This window comes from Rissa tridactyla, chromosome 2, assembly GCF_028500815.1.
Source record: "Rissa tridactyla isolate bRisTri1 chromosome 2, bRisTri1.patW.cur.20221130, whole genome shotgun sequence".
NCBI lineage: Eukaryota > Metazoa > Chordata > Aves > Charadriiformes > Laridae > Rissa > Rissa tridactyla.
Window position 1 is genome coordinate 155,848,028 of NC_071467.1, and position 19,462 is coordinate 155,867,489.

The following is a 19,462-nucleotide window of genomic DNA, read 5'->3' on the forward strand; positions in this document are numbered from 1 at the left end:
CCAACTGCTGTGGGACCACTGCACTGCTTTCCATCATGGCACCCTCCCCCTAGGGACTAAGGCTTGTTATCCTTGACAGGGAGATGTTACAACTCACCACGCTGTTTGTTTCAAAGTACGTTTTAGTACCACTAATCAAGGACACAAAAATGTATGACATAACATTGCGTCCTTTCACAGCACAATCTGAATTGAGCCATCTCCTGAGTGCCCATGGAAACAGAGATGGGATACCCCAGGAGACAGATAAAACAGACTAATATGCAGATTAGGTTGTAAGGGCATACTAGATTATAAAATGACGGAATATGAAATATAAGGAAGAAGGAATATAAGGAAGAAGAAATAAAGAAAGCCTGTGTTGGCTGTGGAGGACAAGAGACGCTGAGGTACAATTGTGTTGCCCAGCCGTGTGTTACCCAGCCATTTGTCAAGATAGATGTCTTAGGGCACAACGTGGAAGTGGCGAGAAACCATCAAACAGAAGAAAGTGGATCTGTGGAGCTCGGGGATGGCTTGAAGGCGTACAGCTTCAGTGAAAGGATATTCTGGCACTTTGACACACGAACGATAGAATCACGTTTCCCAGCTCGGTGACCTTGCAGAGCACTGTCTGCATCGCAAAAAAGAAAATGTGCTCATTTTAGCTGTCACCGCTGTATGGGCAAAATATTATTATTATTACTGCATTACTTCCCAACTAACCAAATGTTAAAATGCAGTAGATCACCCCCCATTTCCCCGCCAAGAGATGTGATGGCTTTTCTTTCTTTCTCTCTCCATCTATTTTTTTCTTTTTCTTAATCAGTTTCATTTCTAAACAGAGACAGAAGTTGTTGTGTGAGTCAGACCAGCGGTACTCAACCTTGGCAAGGCAACTCAGGGCTTTTAATGTTTTGTCAGTTGTAATAAGTGAGAGCAAATATGATGCTTTTAAATTCCTGTCTGAGGTTTCCTTCCATTCACCCTGCAAAGCACAGGAGTTATATCTGCAGCACGTAACTCCCCCGTGAGGATGGAACAAATGGCCGGCCAGGTCCGAGAGCATGTCCTGTGTCCGTGTTCACACACACTCGCACGCTTTCATACCCGTGCTGCTCTAAAAATAAAAAAAAATACCCACAAACCTCTGCTAGAGGAGACTGTGCCAACCTGCTTCTCACCTGTGAAAATGAACTACCCAGATTAATTACCTGACAAAGGCTGGACCACAGCTGTCAACTTAAAATGAGAGTAGTGTGTCAACGAGAAACAAAACTGAAGACATGCTGAAAGGGCTTTGTGTTCACCAGCGTTCTTTTTTTTTTTTCCTTTTCTTCTTTCCTTTCCTTTCCTTTCCTTTCCTTTCCTTTCCTTTCCTTTCCTTTCCTTTCCTTTCCTTTCCTTTCCTTTCCTTTCCTTTCCTTTCCTTTCCTTTCCTTTCCTTTCCTTTCCTTTCCTTTCCTTTCCTTCCCTTCCCTTCCCTTCCCTTCCCTTCCCTTCCCTTCCCTTCCCTTCCCTTCCCTTCCCTTCCCTTCCCTTCCCTTTCCCTTTCCCTTTCCCTTTCCCTTTCCCTTTCCCTTTCCCCTTCCCTTCCCTTCCCTTTCCTTTCCTTTTTTTTTTTTTTCCTCTCTTCTAAGAATTTCCCAATTGTTGCTATCACCTATTATTTGTCTTGCAGTCGTACCGAGGCTCTCTGGTGCTGGAGCATGCCATGTTGGGATAAACTCTGCACAGATGTGGAGCAAGAGGTGTGCAAACTTCAAAGGCTATACAATTAGAACAGAATCAGGAATCCTAACAAGGTGGATGCAGTATTAACCACTGCCACCAGTATCATGCAGATGGTGGTTAAAATGATGATAGTTGCATGAGCTTCATATTGGTTGGAGCTTTTTACTTTTCCTGATTCCCTTGGAGGACTCAGAAGTGGTACCAAAAGCGGGCAGTTTTTCTCCTAGTGTAGACCAGGCAGATGTCCTCCATGCTCGAGTTGCTGAGTGCAGGATCCGGCTGCTATCAGGGCTCGGCATGGCCACAGGGCCAGTGCTGGCCATAGCAGGGATGTTTTACTGCTCCTCCTCCCATAGGCCTAGGTCTAAAGCTGTCCAGAGATGCTATGCAGGGTGGAGGGATGGGCAGGACAGCGCTAATCCCATGGTAAGCTTGGCCATAAATTGAAGACAGTATTTTGACTACCCACTATATCAAAGAAGTCACGCTCATGGCTTCACCAAAATCTTCCCATTTTACAAATTAGAAACTGAGACAAGAGCTGACGGCGTGCCTGGCATCAGGCTGCAGGGGATCCGGGCACAGGGGCAGAAACTCAGCCCAAATCCCTGAGCCTTCACCCACCCCCTCCCCGTCAGACTCATAAATGCTTCTTTGTGCTGATTGACCGTAGTGGAAACAAGACTAAGGGGTGCTGCAGTTTGAAGCCTACATACAGACTCAGGAAGAGTCCTGATCCTTCCTATAGCTGAAATATTTGCAATGCCGGCAAGGGTGACCGAGAGTCAGCAGTGAGTGCGTAAATCACTGCTCAGCCTGGAGCCGCCTGAACTGCTACTCCATCCGTTACACCTCCAGTTGTTTGCAAAGCCTTTCTCCACCCAGGGGGAATTTTCAGTCAGATGCATGTAGAAATTCTCAGATTAATTTGATTGGGGGGGGGGGGAGGTAGGGGGATTTGAGTGAGGGGTTTTTTTGTTTGTGTTTATTTCTCCCCTCCGAGCTGCCTTTCATTGCGCATTTACTAGTTCTGGAAGACAACACCCTGCTGACACTTAGAGAAGCATCAGTGAATAAAGTCTGTTGTACAGGCTGCAAAGCCATCTGGACTTTCTACTGAAAAGGTTGGACATGGTTTTAGGCAAGATTTTATCACATCTGAAAAAAAAATAACTTCTGCACTCAGTACCTCTTCCAAGGTTGATGTCAGATATTTTTTTTTCTTTTGTCGGTTGCAAAACAAAAAAATTGACAAACAGTTGGAAGGCAGTAAGGATGGAGATATAAATCTCCAGAGGAAGCTTTGTCAAAGGTAGTGGAGTATAAACAAAAAATAAATTAGTTTTGGTGTTATCAGAAACTGGACAGACTTTGATTTGTATAATAGTTTGTCTGGGTTTCCAGACCACCTAGACAATGCTTCTGTGAGGCTCAGCACAGATTCACTTGACAGAAGAGGTGGGGGAAATGGTAAAACACAGGAGGAGAAGGGATGAGGAAAGACAAGAAGACGAAGGTGCAATGGCAGACAGCTTTGAAATCCTTTGCGATTTTGCTTTTATTATTTTTGGGGGCTATGAGTGGCAAGTTTTACTTTGCTGTCCATATTATTCAGCTCTTGAGTCCAAGAATTTTGTGTAGCCCTCGCATGCTACAACCTCCCCAGGTTTTGGCAGGCCAGTTCTGTGCACTGAAAAGGGTAGCGCAAGGCTTGTGTGCCAGCTCCTCCTTGCTGAGGAGCCCCGTGAGCAGAGCAGGAGAGAGGAACATGCGGGATGTGATTTACTGGAGTGCCCCTTAGGTTATGTGCATCTTAGCAAGGAGCTAACATCCAGCAATTACCTTAAAAACACAGATTGGCGACACAGTTTTATATATTCTGAGAGCTGGGTATGAAGTTGGTTATTCCTTTTCTCTCTGGAATTGCTGTCTGAACTTGGGGAGATTCTTTCTTACCCCATGGCCGTACACGGAATCCCAGACATGTAATACCAGACACCTTAGAGATCCTCAGAGGTATCCTTCCAGAGGTATGGTGTGCTGATAAAAGAAATTTATTCATATTATGCCTTTTTTTTTGCTGTAAGCTAAGAATTGCACATTCTATTTCTTGTCTTTTACACTTACTTACCTGAGCAAAATATTAAAGCTAGTTGTCTTTCAATTTAATCATCGGTTATATAGGAACAAATATATTTACCTGTATGACATGAATTTTATAGGGTTTGGTCAATTTGTAGGTAAACTGATTTGAGATTTTTGCGTGAATAGCTAAAAAAAGTCGAAATAATTGGTTTTGAATTGAATTACTGGGTTTATCCACTTATTCTTTGTCTTTTTCTTCCCAAGAAGCTCTTCTTTTATTGCCCACAGTGAATAAATCACTTAAAGCAACTGTCCCATGATGAGGAAGTTTTATTAAAGACTTTTATTTGCTGTAAGAAATCTGAGCTGTAAGTGAAAGCTGTAACGTTGCACTCAACTGTGTCCAGATCCCTTCCACCACTCTCACGGGGACGGTCCCAAGGGAAGATCATCTTGTGGAGGGCAGCCCACACAGTCCTGCTCCACAGTCTCCTGGCCGCACGCTCAATCCTTCCCTGGGCTCTTGCTTAAAGACAACTCTGCTGAGGTTTTGCCCAGGGGTTGTCACAGGGTTTAATAAGGCCATTCCCAGGTTCCAGGTGTGGACACCTGTTTAGGAGTTTCTTGACTGGAGATGGAGGGGAAGGTGACGGGGAAGTGATATTTGGGTTTTAGAACATGGGCTAAAACTAATGCTGAATTTTTAGCTTCAGATGCAGGTTCTCAGCAGATATGAAAGAGGAAAACTCTTTCTTAATTTCAGAAAAGTTAAGTTAATTACTTCTGTTTGTCCAGTAAGGGACAGTAAGTCAGGAAGAGACTGGTTTTAGCCCTGGCCCCAGGCACACACCAGTCCCAAATGGCTGTGTTGGGTGTCTCAGTGGCAATCTGGATTCAGCAGAAATCACAGTTCTGCCTCTCCTGGCACAAAGCCACTGTAGATGATGAGAACTGTCCCTGCTAATTACACATTTGAGGAGAAGCCCAGAGAAGGGTAACATGAAATGTAGATTGCCTTGCCACCCCTCCCAGCCAAGGGAAAGGTTGTTAGCAAGGTTACATCCGGATTTCGAGAATCATTACAGCAAATGACAGCAAGATCTTTAACAACAAGAAAGGAAAAATCCCAATGTCAGTATAGTAATTGCCACACAGTGTGTTACATGCCTTGCTCTGCAGCAATTGAGAAAGTTGAATCGTGCAGTGCCTTGCTGGGATCAGCAGTTCAGAATAGATTAAATTTGTTTTGGACACTGCCTGCACCCTGCTTTATCTAACAAAGCATATGTGTGATGGGGAAGGCTCTTAATAGCACAGCTTCTTAATGAGAACTATAAACACACAGGCGTAGATTTTCAAAGTGATGCTCAAGGGATTTGAGCAAGCACTGCTCTCTCCCTGCTTTGAACATTTACCCAAGAGCTGCTAACTGGTTAGGCTTCGGGAAGAGACTGGACCTCGAACAGCCAAGAGTATTGTATGTGACGAGGGTTTTGCCACCGTTAGTTTCCAAAGGATATTCATTTTAATGCACCTAAGAAAGATAAAGTGAGGAAACAGAAAACTGAAAGGACATTTCTCAGATAAAGCATTGGTTTTATTAAAGAGAAACGGCTCATAATATGAATCTAAAATCTAGTTTTTTATAGAGAGCATAAAAGCCTTTTTACAGAGTTAGCCGTTCTTAGGCACTGGTGGTGTTATAGAGCTTTTATCTAGTTAAAGAAAACCCATTCGTGCTAATTTAATATCTGTAGCGTGCAACAGCTTGACACCTGAGGCTTGTCCTAAAGCAGGCACAAGGCTGCAAAGCGAACACTACTTCATTGTTTTGAATTATTCAGCACTTGCAGCCAACCTTATGTGTGCCTCTGTAGGAAGAAGGCTTTTGGGTTAAGGATCAGTAAAAGAAAAGAAAAACGGCAAACAAACAACCCCTCCTTTCTGGCGTTTGTTAGCAGGTGCAGTATTGACTTCAAGAATGATTCTGCAAAATTGGTATGGACATTCTTCATTACCAGAGCGATAAATGCAGAGCTGTTCTCAGAAGAAGCAGAGCTGGAAACTGAGCGTGGCCTCCTTTAGGGAACAACTGTTCATGTCGGTGGAAAAGCTTGTTTCCTCTAAATTCATTGAAATGGTACTTATTGGTAGCATCTTTTTAGAGCAAGATGAATGCAGACAGCAATGAATCAACCTCAAAGAGAGGGGCTCATCTGTTAGCATCCTAACATTAACACACTAATGTGAATTTAAAGATTCTAATTAAACCTACATACAAAATGTTTTCCTACTAAATAGAAAACCGTACTTTTTGGAGGAGCTGGGGCATTTGGATTTGACAGCATTTCCTTTTTCAATAGTATGCTTATTTTATGTGTTCTATTTTCTTTCAGTCACTCCGGGGGGTTCTGAAACAAATAAAAAGATACATTATATTGTTTGATTGATTCCCTGTAGTCAAGGGATATATTGAGAAAACACAACAATTTTTTTTTCACTAGGCTCTTAGAATAAATTACTGTTTGATCTTTGTACTTCCTACTGTTGTGACAAATTTCTTTTGAGATATTTAACATTGATTAATCTCATTTACAGGATAACATAGTAGTACCTATGTGCAAATTCAGAAGCTTTTTCCTTGCAGCAGAACTCACATCACAGCTATCAGTTTCTAAATTTGTCCATCCCTCTCCAAATGCCCCAATAAAACTTGGTTCTACCCCTCATTTCAAACCTGATATTTGCCTGAAAAAATTCAACATTTTAAGAAAAAATTCTATGAACAGTGACACAGTACCTTTTTGCCATTCATGACTGAAAATCTCACTGAAGAGGTTTTAAAAAAATTTACTGGGAGACCTTTGGATTCCCTAGTAAAAAAGTTTCAGACACAGTGAAGGACTTTTGGCTTGCATTTAGGCACTCAGGAAACACCAAGTGAGAAGCCCACTGTAGTCTTCGATCATTGCTGAAGCATATACTGGATATATGAACAATTCATCAAAATCTGATAAAATAGTTTTTAGCAGACCTCCCATTTATTAGAACAGGGTCAAACCGAACACCCAAAGAAGTCATTGGGAAACCTCCCAGGCATAAAGGTACTGAGATCCACCAAATACAGACCTTAACAAACCCTCCCATTCTACCTTTATCTCATCTTATTTTCTCTGTGCATGCTGTATCCTCCCAACCCCAGTGCAGGGGATGGCTATCATTTTCATAAAGCCATAGCTTTACTGGGAAACCCAAAAAACAAGTGGGTGGAAGAAGGAATTTTCTATTCTGACTCCAATTCTGGGGTCTTTAGGGGCATTTTGCCATTCTTTCATCCGCCACACAGGGACAATCTTCAAACCCTGCCTCATGCAGCAGCCAGCAGAGTGCTGATATTTAGTAAATGATCACTAATGATATAAGCAATGGCGTGGAGGCAAATATGTTTTGTGGGGCCTGGAAATGAGCAGAGCAATCAGCCTCCAGCTGGGGTGAGGGGAGGAGAGGGAAGTAGCCAGCAAACAATCGCTCTGAAACCAGGAGCCCATTGCACACTCCGGACAAGTTGGCCAAGTCAGCCAAGGTCAGCCAAGCCATGCGGAGCCTTCAGGAATGCAGACCAAATTCGGGACATTTGATGATTACAGAAATAAGGACTATGAACAGATGGGGGAGGGGTAGGGGGGTTGGTGAAAGTGATTCTTTTGATTGAATCAATAGGAGCAGTTGATCTTCCCCATCAATCTTGATAAGAAAACAGTGAGGATATTCAGTGTCAGAAGTCCGCTGTTGGAGTTTCCATTAGAAGCTCAGTGTGGGAAAGTCCTCCCAGCTGCTGCCTGTGCAGCATGTGCCCAATCCCCTCTGAGAAGCGTGAATGAGAAGACCTCTCCGAATCAGGATATACGAACGCGGTCAGCTGAAATGAAAACGTAGAGCCAGACAAAATAAAACCACGTCCATCTAAGATAAAACAAAGCCCACATACGCTGGCCCTGAGGGATAAGCCAAAACCAGACATAATGATCAATACTGTAGGAGTTATGATCAGAGAGAAATAATTACAGCACATCTCAAGGAAAGAACCACAATGAATTCCCTGGCAGTGCCTTGTTCTTTGAGTAATACTCTGTAAATGCCTGTGCATGCTGAAGGGAGGCTGAGTTATGAGGGGCTGTGGACTGCAGCCTCCTGTCTGGCTGCAGAAGTCCTTGCATGACCCTGCTTGGAGAGTCTCACCACTGTCAAGTGCCATTTGCCTCACAGTTCCCATGAGGGGTGGGTAAAAATCGTCCCCCTTTTACCGCTGGAGAAGTGGAGCTCATGGCAAAGCCGGGGTTCGCACAGGGGTTGCCAGGAATCAGGGCAAGGAATGAACCCAGCCTGCAACCCCCTGCCTGCATCCCGCTGCCCTCCTTCCTTCCACGGGCCACCCCTGCCTGGCCGTTCCTCTAGGGCCTCATTCAGCCCTTTCCACCATGCTGGGGGAGCTCCTGGTGTTAAATGGATGCTAGAAGACTGATGGTGGAGGGCAGCCCACAACGCTGGGCTATTTCTCTTCTCAAGGCTAAACCCTGAAGATGATGTAGTACCTGGGAAGAGCCTGACTAATTCATTGGCTCGAGGGTACAATCACTTAGCGATGAATCTCCAGCTAGCTACAGCAAACTTATTTACAAGCCTGGGAAAAAGTGTGTTGTGTAGCAAATTGCTACACACCCTGACCAGGAGCAGCACTTCGAGATTGATATTCTCTGTGCCGCGTTTTCCTCCCCTCCCATTTAGACAGTGAGTGTTCTCCATAGGAAAAAATACAAACTCCCACTGTCAACGAGTGCGTTTTTCCCCCTCGTCCAGTACAAAGACCCAGGTGTGCATCTCCTTTTATCTGTGAAGGGAGTTGTGAACTTAATTCAACCCGATCCCCATTCATCGTGTTCAACATTTACCCCCCAAATGTCAATAATTTTCTAGAAAATAAAGTACTTGGGAGACAGGAGAAACAGAGCTCTTGGTGATATCTGTATAGCAGAATATTTCTTCCCATCCATATGCAAATCTAACCTTTTTGATATTTCAACCCTATAAACCCTAAGACAGGATTTCAATAGAAAATGTTTACTAAAGGCTTTCTCCTTTATAATCTATTGATTTTAATATCCTTACTACTCCTGTTGAATGTCAGTTTTACCCTGAAGACTCCCATTGCAAACTTGAACACATTTAATTATTTATACCATTTGAAATATTAGTGCCACGAAATGACTAAAAGTTTTTGGTTCTGTAATGCTATGATCTAAAGTTTGATTTTCCTTTGTGAATAACACAAGTAATTTGATATGGTAATCAAGGACAGATGAATACTTCAGACAACACAGTGCAGTTTTAATAGCAATGACATCTATTTTTCATTTTTCCAGCCTCCTTGTATATGTTAAAATACAGCTCTTTAGGTATTGCAGGATCTCACAGTCTTTTTTCACAGTGAAAATTTTAGCATTATGTTTTCTTTCATCTGCCAGGCACCTGCACGAGTAACTGTTGCTTCCACCAGTGACAGTAGGTATTTAGGCACTGTTCATGGCTTGAGTGCAACCAAGAGCAGATCTGCCCCTTGGTGTGGGCCTAGTAGTCTTATTTGCCTTACTCATATCACTGACTGCATTAATAAGGCCGAGCAAAGTTTTGATCTCAAAGAAATTTTCTCTGAGACAAAAGTTTGTACAGAAAAATCTAAGTGAGGACTTGTGAAAGCTAAGATTTTGATAGCAGGGGAATGAAAGCAGGGGATTTGAAAGAAACTCAGCACCCGGAAGGTCAGTTCTTCTGGAAAGTTGTGGTTTTTCCTCCCAACAAAGCCGGCATGGGCAAGGTCACCCTGCCCAGCCAGGGCACGGGCAAGCTTGAATTCCCAACTTTGCCAGTTGAGCCTTACCTGGAGGACTTTTGATTCAGGCATGCTTCCACTGGCTTCAGTGGCGTTTTTGCACCAGACCCCAGTTTTCCAAGGGGATTAAAACCCTAAGCATAAGTCCCTCCTAGGTCCAGCACTCAAAGAGTATTTGAGGATTTATTTTCTTATGTGCCTTGGTAAACGTTTTCAGAGTTCTGACTGTCCATATCTTTTTATTTCTTTCTCTTCTGTCCCCTTGCCCCAGGCTGCTATTTCTCTGCCATTGGGTGATCAGTGCAATTGCATGCACCTCTATTAATTGCACTGAATTTCTTTCACAAGGAATGTTTCTACTCTTTTTCCCCCCATCTTCTCAAATTTTCCCTTTTTCTACTACCAACCCGATAGTTGTTCAGAAGCTGCCAAGATGTATTTGGCTCTCGTATTTACTCCAGATGGAGACTTTTATTTTCACTCATATCTGGCAGTATGAACTGTGGTATCACCAAACACAACTTTTCTCTCAGATTAATTGTTTTGATAATAGACAATAACAAAAGAATGGTTCCTTTTGTGTATGGTTTTTAAGTTATTTCTAGTGGCAGACGATATAGCCTAGCCTGTATCCCAAAAGTGCAACCAGGCTCACAATAGCCATCAGTAGTTGAATTTTTATGGTTTATAGCCTATCGGGAATGATCATCTGGATATGTATCTCTTAATAGCCTAGGATTATTGTTTAACAGTAAAGCAAGAAAATCTCTGTAATGGTTCTAAACTGAGCAGGGGTAAATGTACCAACTCTGATCTCCACTGTATCTGTCCTGTATGCATTAGATATATTTGTAACCAGTTTTGTTGTTGTAAAAACATTGAAATCCAGTCTAAAGACTATATAGACAGAAATGCTGTCACTGATTTCATTCATAGAATCATAGAATCACAGAGTGGTTTGGGTTGGAAGGGAACCCTAAAGATCACCTAGTTCCAACCCCCCCGGCCGTGGTCAGGGACACCTCCCACTAGACCAGGCTGCTCAAAGCCCCATCCAGCCTGGCCTTGAACACTTCCAGGGATGGGGCAGCCACAGCTTCTCTGGGCAACCTGTGCCAGTGTCTCACCACCCTCACAGTACAGAATTTCTTCCTAATATCCAATCTAAATCTCCCCTCTTTCAGTTTGAAACCGTCCCCCCTCATCCTATCGCTCCACTCCCTGATAAAGAGTCCCTCCCCATCCTTCCTGTAGGCCCCCTTTGGGTACTAGAAGGCTGCAATAAGGTCTCCCTGCAGCCTTCTCTTCTCCATGCTGAATAACCCCAACTCTCTCAGCCTGTCCTCACAGGAGAAGTGCTCCAGCCCTCTGATCATCTTCGTGGCCCTCCGCTGGACTTGCTCCAACAGGTCCATGTCCTTCTTGTGGTGAGAACTCCAGAGCTGCACGCAGTACTCCAGGTGGGGTCTCACCAGAGCGGAGTAGAGGGGCAGAATCACCTAATGGTGCACATGGATGGACTGGGCCAAACAGCTGCCGTGGCATGTGTTGGAGAGGAAGGCAGCACTCTACACCTCTTGTAACTTATGGGTATAGGTCAGAAATCTAACCTCATACTCAGCTCTGACATGGGGCCAGCTTTTCAAGGATTCAAGGCCCTACAATTACGCTGCATTACATGCATCAATCCTCGGGGTATCATATCCCTTACAGGGCTGAGCAGTCCATCTATTGACTTCTTATTTTTCTCCATCTGCTAAAATAGACTGCTCCTTTTCCTCCTTTCCATTGTACTTTGAAATATCCATTTGAAAACCTGGGGCAATATGAAACCTGTAAATGACCTCTTAGATTTGACACTATGTTTCTGGTTGTTTTTCCTGCATCCTACCTGTATTCATGTCTGTCACTCCTTTGCTTCTATTAATTTCACTGGCATCGTTTTAGGCAATGGATTCAAGACAAAAAATATTCGCCTGACTTATTTTAGCTAAGAGGCTTCACATTTAATGGATTTGCTGTTCTTTAATGTCCCAGGTCACTCCTTGAGATCAGCAAATGCCGAATTCCTTATCGTCCCCAAATGTTATCTGAAGTCATGTCGTTATTTTGCCTTTAGTGAGACTCTTTGCACTCTGGCTTTGGAACCTACTGCCAAATGAAGTAAAGAAAGCTCTGACTGTGGGGATTTCTAAATCCAAAGTTAAAAGTTATTTGTTCTATTTAGCATTTTTAAAATGATTCTTTTAGGAATTGTATGTGCCTCTAAGCTAATTAACTCTTAATGAGTGCAAAATGCCCTGGGATGCAGATTTGGAGGGTTCTCTAGAAATGCAGGCATGGATTGGACTGCAATACTGCAGTAGATGAAATTTATGATTTGATTCTTTTTTTAAATGATGGTGCAGATAGTTTTATTGAGATACTCTTTTTTTCTTCTTCTTCTTCTTCTTTATTTCTAGTCTAAATAAAGCTGATCAGATTTTCAGTTCACCATATGGGACCCAGTTATATCAGTCCTGCAAATACACTTTGGTTTTCCGTTATGGATGAAGTCACTCTTCAGTAGGGAAAACAAGTTTAGGAGCAAACTTTCATATTATGAAAGACAGGCAGTGTTCCAGCGCTGAGCACTTAGCCAGAGCATCAGGAAATCAGAACACCTGGCTGTGCCCAGCTCCATGCTATTCCCCTGGACCAGTCCCTCACCCTTTTAGTGCCTTCACTCATTCATCTGTAAAGCAACTATAATTGCATTTATATCACAAGGGTGCCCTGATGCTTGACAAATGAGAATTGACCCAAAATTCATCCTTCAGAAGCTCTGTATGAGCAATACTTTGCTCACATGGTGGTTGTGGACAATTAGATTAGAAGAGGTATAAACGCAGTCAAAGTGAAATTCCATTTAGGAACTGTCAAACTGTTCTTGATAATTTTTCTTAGTTTTCATCTAATTCTAGCATAGAATTTTGCATGCATCTCCCAGAAAGGGTTATATGCCTCTTTCCTTCTTTTGCAACAAGCCAGTGTATTTTATTCTATGTTACATTAAACTGCCTTTTTGGGCAAATGGTTTGTTCCCAGAGCAATGCCTTGGAAAGCTGCATTTGGCAAAACAAAGAAAAATTAGTATGTCAAAGACAACCTATTTGAGCAAATTGCAATCACTCGCAAGGATTTTCCATGGAAAAAATATGCCAGGTTTTATGAAAAGGGTGTTGCCGGTTTGTTGTCATGATTTATTTAATTGGATTTTTTATATTTGCTATAATAATGTTTAAAAATTAATCTGACTTTCTGCAGCAAACTGTAGAAACATATGGTATACAGCCCGCAGAGGCTCTCAGTGGCAGTAGTACTACTGATAATATTTGTGAATTAGAATCTGCTTTTCTCTGAAAAATAGCTGTGTGTTCTCCCAATTTAAAATACTGTGTTTTCGCCAACACGTTTTCATCAACATTAACAGTTTGGGGGGGAAAAAAAAAATGGGTATGATCTTCTTAAATACATTTCCTTACTTCTGCATGGCTCTGGATCTTTCAGGGTGAGGGAGGCTGAATATCAGAGTCAGCCTCACCTCCACGTGTGCCATGAACCCATTTAAAGAAACCGGTTGAATCCAAAGGGACCTGTTTTACTGGGACCTCCCCAGGTAGCTTAGCCCAGCACCAGGAGAAAGACTGGAATTGTTGCTTGGTCGAGCCGCTTTTCCTAACAAAGATACGATCACTCGGGGCTAACCAGACTGCTGGATGCCAGGAGGTCTCCTGTCATCACCCCAGAGTAAGATCTAGTCCCCGGGAACTGCTCCCAGAAGGATTTGTATGTACAGCTTGGCTTCCCACAGGAAATCATGCAGCGCAAATGAAAAAAAAGAAAAAAATCCTTTGGCTCTTACTTTTATATGTTCAAACTTGCAAAGCACTTTAGGAGCAACTCATGCTCACAAACAGTGTTTCTCTGACTTATCTCTAATGTATGCTTGAAAGGCTCTGAGCCAAACAAAGTGCAGAGATTAAGTAAATGAAAAGATACTAAACTTTGCAGCAGGGAAATGGTCCAAGTAGTGGTGTTCTCAGGAGCACCAGAGCTGGTTTAGCTTCATATGCATCCATATGCAGTGTGCAGAATTCACTTTTAGACCTTTTACCCAGCTTGGCTTCCGTTATCGGCTTCCCAAGGCTCTCCTGGTGACTGGACTCACTCAGACCTGAGGGTTCAGACCACACAGCCTCTAGAGCCCAGTCCATGGGAAAATTCGACCTATCAACAAAGCTGTTGTGCACAGGGGGAGACCTGTCAAACCAGTCTTCAGCACTACCGCACACCAGTGAACTCGTGCAACCAACATCTTTGGTAGATTGTTCCCCTTCCCTTCCTCCCAGTGGCTGTCGAGGTGGAAGCAAGGCAGACCATGGTACTCCTCTGACAGCATTAAATATAGCCCAGATTCCTGAGCTGATCATTTTATCTCAGTAGCTGTGAGTCATTAAAAACTCACCTTGAATACAGAAATAGGTGGTCTTTACGTATAACCCAGGCCTCAGCTCAGCTCTTAGGCTTCAGTGGGCTAATGGAAGGCTTCAGTGGGCTCATGGAACTGAGCGGTTTTGTGGGAAATGCGTCCACCTCTTCAGCTCACAACAATAAAATGCTTTAAGGACCAACAAATTTTCTTTGAACTGATTCTGGACCAAGGTCTCGGAGGCTGAAAAAAGTCAATCTTGAAATCTTCTCCCTTTACCACTAATCCTAGTCAATATGGGTCTCTAGCTTTAATTCATTTCATTTGGCCATTTCTGAGGGTGATGTGGGTAGTCGACAGAGAAATACTCCTTTTATCTTTGCTTAAGTAGGTGGTGTCTAATTCTAAAAGGGACCTCTCAGCAGTTGACAGCAGGTGACTAATCTGCAGAAACGCCCAAGTGCCTCAATCAAAGAAAGTGAAAAAATTCTTTCTGACTGTCTCTTTCAGGATTTTGCCGATTCCATATACCAAATGGTTGCACAGAAGTTCCAGGAGCTGACAGACAATTTCACTTCCATGCATGCACGCCACAAAACTCTTGCAAGCATTGTGATGACCAACGGTAAGATATCCTCTCATTTATTTTCCTCTGGCATTTTTCGTGACTAAATAATACATTATTTACCTGGTCCACAGTATTGAAGGATGCCTTTACTCCCACACCGAAAAATAAATAGTAATGCGGAGAAAAGAAGCATTAAATATTTACACCTCAGGTAAGTTCACACAAAAAATATTGGCAACAGAGGTAAAGATTTATTCATAAATATGTCCTTACATTGCTTTCTTTACAGGGCAAAATACAGACCTGCCTGATTTTGCATTTCCTGATAGATGGGGTAGTTTTAATTATCAATAAGAAGTTGTATTATTTATTAATTGCTGTTTTAGATCTGGAAACACCGAGTTCTTGTTGTACAAGGCTACCATAAACCTTGTTTTAGATAGACAATAAAAGCAAATCTTGGCCCATTTCCTTTCCAATCAAAAGAAACAAAACCCAGGGTTTGCATAGTTTTAATTCTGCTCTGCTCTAACTGTGGGAAATACTTATCAGCAGGACGAAAATTTTATATTCATCCCGTTAAGACTTAACTGATGGACATATACTATACAGAAATCTTTAGCCCTTTGATGAAACTGTTGCATAGATGGTCTTTCTTTTTTGTGAGCACACCTCAGTTGGGGTACCTGAGTATTTATGAGGATGTCAGCGGTGGAGATGCTGCCATAAACTTCCTTCTCATTCAGACGCATGGAGCAATTGATTGAGTTTAGAAATGAGAGGATAAACTCAGAGGGAAGAGGCATGTATAATTCATCTAGGCTTGTCTTACTCCTTCCTTTCAACAATTACATTAGCTGGATTCAATAGGGACATTTGTGAATATTGCGAGGCAACAGGATGGAGACGGGATTATCTGCTGGATCTTTTCCAACCACAGAAACTAAATACAGCTAAGAGTTCTGTGCAGAGTAACTTACTCTCCTCCTTTCTGATGTGAAAATATTGAGAAAGCCTCTCCTGAAATTAGAAGTAGAGAGGTTGACCTAAAAGTCTTTTCCACCTCTGACTGGAACTGAACTTTCCTCAGCTGAATTTGTTATTATTATGCTTAATCTGCTTTGATTTGTCATCTTTGAAAGGTCCTGGAGAACAGGCGAGGTGCCTGAGGACTGGAGGAAAGCCAATGTCACTCCAGTCTTCAAAAAAGGCAAGAAGGGGGAGCCGGGAAGTGACCTACAAGCCGGTCAGCCTCACCTCCATCCCTGGAAAGATGATGGAACAGCTCGTTCTGGGCATCATCTCAAGGCATGTGGAGGAAAAGAAAGCTATCAGAAGTACTCAACATGGATTCACCAAGGGGAAATCATGTCTGACTAATCTGATAGCCTTCTATGATGGCATGACTGGATGGATAGATGAGGGGAGGGCGGTAGATGTGGCCTACCTTGACTTAAGCAAGGCGTTCAACACGGTCTCCCACAGCATCCTCATAGGGAAGCTTAGGAAGAGTGGGCTTGATGAATGGACAGTAAGGTGGATAGATAACTGCTTGAAAGACAGAGCTCAGAGGGTCATGATTAGGGACACAGAGTCTAGTTGGAGGTCAGTGACGAGTGGTGTTCCCCAGGGGTCAGTACTGGGTCCAGTCCTCTTCAATATATTCATCAATGACCTGGCTGAGGGGGTAGAGTGCACCCTCAGCAAGTTCACCAATGACACGAAGCTGGGAGGGGTGGCTGACACACCGGAAGGCTGTGCCGCCATACAGAGAGACCTGGACAGGTCGGAGACCTGGGCAAAGAGGAACCTTATGAAATTCAATAAGGGCAAGTGTAGGGTGCTGCACCTGGGGAGGAGTAACCACATGCACCAGTACAGGTTGGGCGCTGACCTGCTGGAGAGCAGCTCAGCTGAAAGAGACCTGGGAGTCCTGGTGGACAACAGGATGACCATGAGCCAGCAATGTGCCCTCGTGGCCAAGAAGGCCAATGGCATCCTGGGGTGCATCAAGAAGAGTGTGGCCAGCAGGTCGAGGGAGGTCATCCTCCCCCTCTACTCTGCCTTGGTGAGGCCACACCTGGAGTACTGTGTCCAGTTCTGGGCTCCCCGGCTCAAGAAGGACAGGGAACTGCTGGAGAGGGTGCAGCAAAGGGCTACAAGGATGATTAGGGGACTGGAACACCTCTCTTATGAGGAAAGGCTGAGGGATTTGGGTCTCTTCAGTCTGGAAAAAAGACGGCTGAGGGGGGACCTTATCAACACTTATAAATACTGCAAGGGTGGGTGTCAGGAGGATGGGGCCAGGCTCTTTTCAGTGGTGCCGGGGGACAGGACAAGAGGTAATGGGCACAAACTTGAGCACAGGAAGTTCCACCTAAACATGGGAAGGAACTTCTTTACCCTGAGGGTGGCAGAGCACTGGAACAGGCTGCCCAGAGAGGTGGTAGAGTCTCTGTCTCTGGAGACATTCAAAACCCACCTGGACGCGTTCCTGTGCAACCTGCTCTGGGTGACCCTGCTCTGGCAGGGGGGTTGGACTAGATGATCTCCAGAGGTCCCTTCCAATCCTATGATTCTATGATTTTGTATACTACTTTAGGATCTGGGATAATGGATGAGACTTCCATTTTTTAAGTGCTGCAAAGGCACAATGTTGTACAAACACAAAACACGGTGTATAAGTGCTATAAGACCACAGGAGACATATCTAGTACCAAGAAAAATAAAAGGGAGAGTGTGACTGACTGGGATGTGAAAGATGCACACTAGACCCAGCTACCTTGTCACAGTCAGATTTCTTGACTGTGGCACTCATCATATGTAAACAAAGTGGTATGATTTATTTAGAGGAGCCCTTTCCAAAGAGGACCATAAGGAAGAAAGCTTAAATACACCTTGTGTAAGTAGTTAAGTTACAAGAGCCAAGAATTGTTGCTCTAACGACTTTTCAAGGGGAGACTGTACCCAGCTCAGTGTCCCTGTTCAGTTTTCTTACACTCAGTGTTTTCCCTGTAAGAATTCCATCCCATTCCTACCTTGCCAAGGTACAGTCTCTCCATCTTTTAGTCCAGGTCTAGACTTGCTTTAAAAAGCATGATGGAGCCAATGCAGCCTTGTTGCTGTATGACCAAAGAAGCAGTCTGTGGTGGGTTGACCCTGGCTGGACTCCAGGTGCCCAACAAAGTCATTCTATCACTCCCCTCCTCAGGTGGACATGGGAGAGAAAACATAACAAAAGGCTCATGTGTCCAGATAAGGACAGAGAAATCACTCAGCAATTACCATCATGGGCAAAACAGACTCAACTCAGGAAGATTAATTTAATTTATTACCAATCAAATAATGAGAAGTAAACCCAAATCTTAAAACACCTTCCCCCCACCCCTCCCTTCTTCCCAGGCTCAACTTCCTTCTGGACTTCTCTACCTCCTCTCTCCAAGCGGTGCAGGAGGATAGAGAATGCGAGTTGCAGTCCATTCATCACACCTTGTTTCTGCAGCTTCTTCCTCTTCACACTCTTCCCGTGCTCCAGTGTGGGGTTCCTCCCATGGGAGACAGTCCTCCATGAACTTCTCTAACATGGGTCCTTCCCATGGGCAGCAATTCTTCAAGAACTGCTCCAGCATGGATCCCCCATGGAGTCACAAGTCCTGCCAGCAAACCTGCTCCAGGGTGGACTCCTCTCCATGGGGCCACAGGTCCTGCCAGGACCCTGCTTCAGTGCAGGCTTCCCACGGGGTCACGGCCTCCTTCGGGCATCCACCTGTTCCAGCGTGGGGTCCTCCATGGGCCGCAGGTGGACATCTGCTCCACTGTGGACCTCCACGGGCTGCAGAGGAACAGCCTGCCTCACCATCATCTTCACCATGGGCTGCAGGGAAATCTCTGCTCTGGTGCCTGAAGCACCTCCTCCCCCTCCTTCTTCATTGACGTTGGTGTCTGCAGAGCTGTTGCTCTCACGTATTCTCACTCCTCTCTTTGGCTGTTGTGGCACAGCAGTTTTTTCCCCTTCTTAAATATGTTATCCTGGAGGTGCCACCATCATCGCTGATGGGCCTGGCCTTGGCCAGCAGCAGGTCTGTCTTGGAGCCGGCTCGCTTTGGCTCTGTCAGACATGGGGGAAGCTTCTAGCAGCTTCTTACAGAAGCCACGTAGCCCCTCCACTACCAAAACCTTGCCACGCAAGCCCAGTACACAGTCATATGAAGGACAGTGTAAAACCCCATGCCATGTGGGAAGGAAAGTCACCCAGAGGCGTCGTATGTTCCAACACGGCAGCTGCTGAGTGCCTGCAGTGCTTGGGGAGGGAAGGGGCACATCCAGAGCCCTGCGAGTCCTGCTGGGCAGCTGGGGCTGTCTGTGCCTTTTCTTTGGGGAAGGGGTAAAAGCGTCCTCCCACTGGGTTTTTTTATGAGTCCTATGCCCTTAGTGAGATTTTACACATTTGTATTTCATATTTCTTCTTAGTCAGCATTAAGACAAAGTGTAATTCTGCTTATGTTCACAAACTATTTCCCTCGGGGCTTCTTTTTTAATTTTGAATTCCCTTTTATGAATTCCTTCAATCTGTCAGCCATCCAATTTGTCAATATCTTACTGGTTTTGTGGAGCCTAGAAAAGAAACTCACAGATATGAAGTGATTCACAGAAGATGCAAAGCTAGAAACAGCCTTATATTCATACATTTTCCAGGAAGATTTGAGTTCATTCCAGCACGAGAATGTCTGCCAACCAC

At 44.1% G+C, this 19,462-nt stretch overlaps 1 protein-coding gene across 1 annotated transcript in view; it reads left to right on the plus strand.

Annotated features, from left to right (window-relative positions):
- The window catches only part of ADARB2 (adenosine deaminase RNA specific B2 (inactive)), a 317,557-nt gene that overhangs the window by 240,517 nt on the left and 57,578 nt on the right, over positions 1-19,462 (plus strand). Inside the window, exon 4 of the mRNA XM_054191770.1 lies at positions 14,667-14,781. Within this exon, the coding sequence (XP_054047745.1) occupies positions 14,667-14,781 (115 nt within the window). The remainder of the gene's footprint in view (positions 1-14,666; positions 14,782-19,462) is intronic.